The 6,850-nt window shown below is 46.9% G+C and overlaps 1 protein-coding gene across 1 annotated transcript; it reads right to left on the reverse strand.

The window, feature by feature from the left end:
• Window positions 1–368: 368 nt before the first annotated feature.
• On the reverse strand, window positions 369–6,597 carry LOC311377519 (tyrosine-protein kinase Srms-like; the record flags this gene model as incomplete). Its single annotated transcript, XM_084491390.1, has 5 exons — window positions 6,159–6,597; window positions 5,073–5,194; window positions 3,673–3,839; window positions 883–1,030; window positions 369–527 (listed from the first exon to the last, which is right to left on the reverse strand). Coding segments are annotated over exons 1-5 (973 nt in total), but the record flags the coding sequence as incomplete, so codon positions are not given.
• Between the last annotated feature and the right edge of the window lie 253 nt (window positions 6,598–6,850).

Consider the following 6,850-nt stretch of genomic DNA (forward strand, 5'->3'; position numbering starts at 1 on the left):
ACTCATGCCTATCGTTTCATCTGACCTGGATACTCCTGTCTCCATCTTCCTCTGATTCTAAGTGGACTATTGTTCGCTGCGTGCATCTGTGTGTGTGATACTCGTGTCTCTGTCTGTCCTCTGGCTGTTAATAACAACCTGATATGTTAAAAAATAAATAGAGGTGTGTGTGTGTGTGTGTGTGTGTTACTGGCCAGGTAGGCCTTGGGGTGTGTGTGTGTGTGTGTGTGTGTGTGTGTGTGTGTGTGTGTGTGTGTGTGTGTGTGTGTGTGTGTGTGACCTACAGGCCAGGTAGGCCTTGGGGTGTGTGTGTGTGTGTGTGTGTGTGTGTGTGTGTGTGTGTGTGTGTGTGTGTGTGTGTGACCTACAGGCTAGGTAGGCCTTGAGGCTGCCCTTGGACATGAGCTCGGTGACGATGTAGACAGGCTCTCCTCTGGAGCACAGAGCCAGCAGCTGGATCAGCTTGGGATGGTGGAGGCTTTTGAGTGCCTGCACCTCCTTCACAAACTCATCCTGCTTGGTGTCCTCTGGCAGGGGGGGGGGGGGGGGGGGGGAGGGGTATCAGTTAGTAACGCTCATCATGGCTGCCGTCTGTCCGCTGAAGGGCAGAGGAACGTTCAACGTCATTGTCTGTACATTAATCCCTCGGGGGTGGTCTATGTACGCCGTGCGGAATACAACCTTTACACTTCTGATCGGTGAGGTCACACCAACGTTATTGCAACTGTGTTGCAATAACGGGGGGGGGGGAACACTGTGCCAGATGCAGATTCCCCACGTCCAAAACATCCCTCCCATCCATCCATCTCACTACCAAGCCACCCCCCCCCCCACCCCAGCCCCTGAAGGTCAAGGTGTGGGTAGGTGTGTGTGTGTGTGTACCTTGTTTGAGCATCTTGATGGCGACCTTCCTGTGCTCCGTGGTCCAAGTGGCCTCCCACACCGCTCCAAAGTGGCCCTCTCCCAGCTTCCGGTGAAGTTGGAACTCTTCCCTGGGCCGCTCCCAGGGTTCCATGTCAAACAGCTCCCGCTGCACAGGGCGCACAGGGGAACGGTCACACAGCAGCACAGCCTGATCCAACACATCTCTAACTCTCTCACAGGGGAACGGTCACACAGCAGCACAGCCTGCTCCAACACATCTCTAACTCTCTCACAGGGGAACGGTCACACAGCAGCACAGCCTGCTCCAACACATCTCTAACTCTCTCACAGGGGAACAGTCACACAGTAGCACAGCCTGCTCCAACACATCTCTAACTCTCTCACAGGGGAACAGTCACACAGTAGCACAGCCTGCTCCAACACATCTCTAACTCTCTCACAGGGGAACAGTCACACAGCAGCACAGCCTGCTCCAACACATCTCTAACTCTCTCACAGGGGAACAGTCACACAGCAGCACAGCCTGCTCCAACACATCTCTAACTCTCTCAAGCCTTCAGAGGTAAGCCCTCTACACACCAGCTCACAGCTGCACTGGGATAACCAGGAGATTTTAGCGTTAGAAATTGAAGCATTTTTAACTGATGTACTGCTTTGGCCTCTGGTGGATCCTATTTTAGAAAGACAGATTCAAAAATTATAAATAATATAATGAATTAGGTGAAAAAGTATAAATTAATAAACAAACTGATTTTGGGAACTCACTTAAAAAAACGATAACGAATGTACATAAAAATGGCACACACAAACATAATTACTCACTTTCTATTAAAGCAGTGATTACATTAAGGATTATTATGATTTAAATCACTATATACAAATGGAGCAAAGAGCATATCATTCATGCAACATGTTTGAGCTTTGAGTATGTACTGGTTTTGAAAACCAGAATGAATGAATTTGACTTGTGGGCAAAATAAAGAAATGGGTGAGATCATCAATCAAATACTTTATTTAAAAATAATCAGGTTCTTCAATGAAAACCAAGTAAAAGAACAAAGTGCTTTCATTCATACAAAATATGTTGTATGTCAATATCAAGTCACAGAAATCGATTTAAAAAATAAAATGGAAAAAAAAGTTGCGGTTTAAATAATCTTGATCGCCTGAATAGATGCATGAAAAGACCATGAAGATAGTTGAACAAAAGTCACAGTCCCTACAGTTTGACTCATGATCCCATAGATAAGCTCATAGATATCTTTACTCCCCATCTAAATAACAGTCTTTAGTAGGGAGGATGCTGGACTGAGAGCAGCACCACTGTGTGACTAACCATCACGCCAACGCAAGTTAAATACGGGTAGAATCAATACCAGAGACTGTGTGGGATTTGCTTAAAATAGACAGAATTTCGGTTCTCTAACCTTCCATGTTCACACACACCATATTCACTGATTCACGTAAAACTTATGCATCCTCCTTTATCAGCTACAAAGCTCCTGTTCTTAATCCATCTGTTTTACTACAGGAAAAATTAAACATCAACTCTTCGTGGCAATTCTTTGGAATTTGTGGCACAAAGTGACGGAAATAATTTAGACACTGGAATGATTTCACCTAAAACGATGATTTCTCCATATTAATGGCAATAGGCTGAATAATTGATCGAAAGGGATATTTAAACATGAATATTATTGAAATGTATCAGTGGGATATTTTGACCGATTCAGTCATTTTCATGAGTGGCAGTCTTGAATTACAGACTCATCACTTACAGTGGCATGAAAGCATTTCATTTCTTTGATTGATGCCAGTACAAAATGAGGTTCAACATAACAGTGCGATGTACATCTATGTTTTAGTGTGCGTGTGTTTGTGTGACAACATTAATATGTGTAACATAACTGCAGTGTGGGTACTTTATGGATTTATTTACTTCATGCATATGTTTCTGTTAGAGGTTCTTTATTTGCATATGTGCCTGAAGTGTCCACCCATAGGTGCATGCAGATATGTCTGCTGCCCGTGTGGAGAAACAGTGTAGCCTTGGTGTACGGTGCCTGTGGGAGTCTCAGTAGGAGCCGTGAGATGCAGGTGTCCTTGTGTGTGCTTTAAATCACAGAGTTTGCATTCATAGGCATGTGGGGAGATGTGGATATATGTGGTGTGCTGTCTTGTGTTATGTTAGTGATACATGTTCACAGTTACTTTAACTCAGAGAACATTTCATATCCTCACTTTTAATTGTAGTATTTGGAAGAGGGAACAAGTAGTCAGACTACTTATTGATCCAAGGGAAAACATAAATATTATAACTCACTGTTTAAAGTTACATTTCTGTGTTGCTAGGGCACAGCCTTCCGTTCTAAACCAATGAGGGCTGTTGGCAGAAGACGACTGTAGACACGGCAATGTGCACACGCATCGCTACGTAACCTGCTGCAAGCTACCATTACCCAGAAGCCCCTTCTCTTCATCACCGTACAAACACCAACGTTTCAGTAGAACTTCACTTGTTTGCGTGCGTGCGTACGTGCGTGCGTAGATTATATGTGTGTATGTGTATGTGTGTGTGGTCAAAGGGCTTTTCCATGGCCTCAGAGCAAGGTTTTCAATCTCCCCTGGTAGGAAAGAGAGAAGAGGAGGAATCACCAAGATTTCCCGGACCATTTCCCAGTGCATGAGTGTGTGCATGTGTATGTGTGTTTGTGCACGTGCCTGTGTTATGTGAGATCATGGACGCATATATGTGTGAGTGAGTGCGTGAGTGTGTGCATATCCTACCTGCTGTGCGCAGGGCAGGCCCAGTGGCACCCCCAGGCTACGGGAATTGTTCTGGTAGTAGTTGATCAGCTCTCCCAGTGTGCCGAAGGACAGCTTGTCAGACACAAAGTAGGCCCCAATGGAAGACCGCTGGATCCGGAAGTGGTACACCTTGCCCTCGCTCCGGGCTGCACAGGGAATGATGATATGAATATGAATAATATTATATACAGTATATGGATATATTTATATGGCACCTTTCATGTAGACTGTGCAGCTCAAAGTGCCATTCTTCAGCACAAACATAACACACAATAATAAGAAAAACAAATTGAATAATAAAGAAAAAAGTAAGGAGTAGGAAATAAAAACTATAAACTATGTAATTATATGCCATCTTTGTAGACTTGTTTTAAGCCGAGTCCACCTCTCTGATAGCTTTGGGCTGGAGGTTCTACGAGATGAAGGCGGCTTCCCCAATTTCATTTTGGGGAACCTTCATGCCTACAACCCCGGATCGGTCTGTGGTCGGTCTGTGAGGTGTTCAAAGCGTGTGGTCGAGTGCGGTGGCTACATGCTAGCTGAATACACACTACACAGCAGTCAGGTAAAGAGGGCGGTAACATGTTTCTGGGCTGGCAGACACCCAAAATAAATTCATTGCAGACAAACTTGTTTGATACTCGATACAGTTTCTGTTTGATCGATCAGCATCCATTAGAAAATCAGTGCTAAAATACGTTTGGTAAGGTGTGCGCTTGATTTTTTTTTTCCTTTGCATTACATAAATTTGTTGCTGCTTTAGTGGGTGTTTGTCTCTTGCTACTACAGAGGCCTGGACTGGAATCCAACTGTCCATTCATTACCAGCACACTCACATTTTCCTATCCATTTCCTCTAACACTGGCATCTCCACACACACACACACACACACACACACACACACACACACACACACACACACACACACACACACACACACACACACACACACACACACACACACACACACACACACACTCTATTTATATGTAGCACCGTCCCCTCTTGCACCCCCACACACACATGCGTCTGATAATGCATATTTTAAAAGCAACGCAGCAGAAAATGTCGAACAGCCTGTCTTCTCCATGGGAGAGAGGGCGAGAGAGGGCGAGGGAGGCGGTGTGGGGGGGAGGAGCGCAAAGAATAGTCCTCGGGTAAGGCCAAAATAAATAGGCGAGGAGAATAATAGAGGAGACAAGGTGAGAAATGTGAGTGCATCAAGACAACAGAACACTGGAAGATGTGAAAGATGGAGCAGTATAAAAGTTGACAGGAATGGGTCGACGGAGAAGGCTATAACAAAGAACAACGGGATGAAAGGTGATGGATGATGGAGGTTCATGGGGAAGGTTGCGGGACATCTGCACGTCACTCACCTGAGATGGTGTACTCGTCGCTATGGCTCTCACTGATTCGCACCAGAAAAGAGCCATCTTGGTTCTGAGGGGCCAAAAGAAGGGTTTCCGCTTTCCCACGATTAATGTTGCCATAATACCACCTGAACGGCGAGAAAAAAAAACAGACAGACTGATGAGTGCATGCTTTGACATGGACAGAGGCCTACGTGGACACAGCAGAGCGTTTTAACGTGGGAGAAGCGAAAACGGTTCTAGACAGCTCTCCTAGTGTCAGTGAAGAGCTGCAATAAAGTTTCAGCCACCGTTGGGATAGCCGATGTGATTACTGGATATGTTAGAAGTCGACTATGTGAACACTGGTTAGGGCATAACCTTACGGCCTGAACCCACGGTTAAAGTTAAAATTAACCCTTATTTACTCTTATCAGGGCGAGGCGCGCCTCTATCTCGCTCTGGCCCGTTTCGACAGCGGTCAAGTTTCACTGAAACCCACAAGGTGCGGGTTGCTTTGAATGGCGATATCGCAATGCGTTTGATAGCTTGATAATTCGTCCTCATAACAACAGTTCTACTGAAGCCTATTATTTGTTACATCATTCTATTTAAAGACCTTAATATTTATTATATATATATTATATTATATTATTCAGCAATGGTCTATTATGACAAACTCATAGAGTAATAACAACACTTTAATGACACAGGTGCGCTATGATGAAGAAACCAAGCTCCAATTAATGAATTGATTATTACAGTTGCGTCTGTCGCCAAACAACAGTGTGTGGAATAGGCCAGTGAGCCTCAGCCAAACACTATCCAGGGGGCTTTGTGGTTCATTAAAACAGTGTGTCAGCAGGTCCACCCGAGAGACGGGCAGACTTGGAAAGAACAGGCAAACACGGGGAACAGATACCAGGCCTACAACTCATAACATGATTGTAATCACAATAGACGAGCGGCAGACTTTGCACTGCAGACCTCCTGTTGTGATAAGAAGACCCCTCCTGCTGATAAGAAGACCCCCATAGGAGACCGCGGTGGTCACGCGCGTCGAGGCGCGCAGGGAGACGCGGCTGCCAGGAGTCAGACCACACCGATACTCACTTGTGTTTGGCGAACTCGTCCTGGAGGATGGCCACGTAGTTGGCGGGGACCAACCCGGACTCCAGAGATCCGGTGAGCTTCTTGGCGAGCACGTAGTCCCCCCGTTTCTCGATCACAGAGAGTTTGTCGCCTTCCTTCACCGTCAGCTCCTCCTCGCTGCGGGCTTCGAAGTCGAACAGCGCCGCGTACAGCTGCACCGGCCGCTTCTTGGGCGACGGGACGCTGATGTCACCGGAGATGGTCCGGATCTCCGCGGGACGTCGCGTCGTGCCGGTGCCATTGTCGTTGACGGCCACGCTGGGGTAACGGAATTCCGGCCATATACAGTTCCACATACAGCCTAGACATGGCATACAGGTGCGACAGCAGTCCTCCATCACGGAGCATCAAGGACTCCCCAGTGATCCGGTTTAAACAAATAAAGAGTGCGAGTAGTACAACAACGCGGTTCGCTGTCGCCCCAGCCCTGGAGATAAAAACGCGATCAAGGCTGGTCACGACCGTCCTCCGCTCCACTCGTTACCTCTTCTTGTGTCGGACGGTAGTGCACCGCCAGCAGTGGCTCGGTGGAAAAGCGAGAGGAACCGGTTTTGGGGGGGGGGTTGAGCTCATGGCTCAACGCTCTGCGGCCGCGGGAGTCTTGCGGCTGTGGGAATGCGGAAACGTCGCGGGACAGTAGTCGCTGCGGGTCG

This window comes from Micromesistius poutassou (genome assembly GCF_964030765.1).
Source record: "Micromesistius poutassou genome assembly, contig: SCAFFOLD_6799, whole genome shotgun sequence".
Taxonomy (NCBI): Eukaryota; Metazoa; Chordata; class Actinopteri; order Gadiformes; family Gadidae; genus Micromesistius; species Micromesistius poutassou.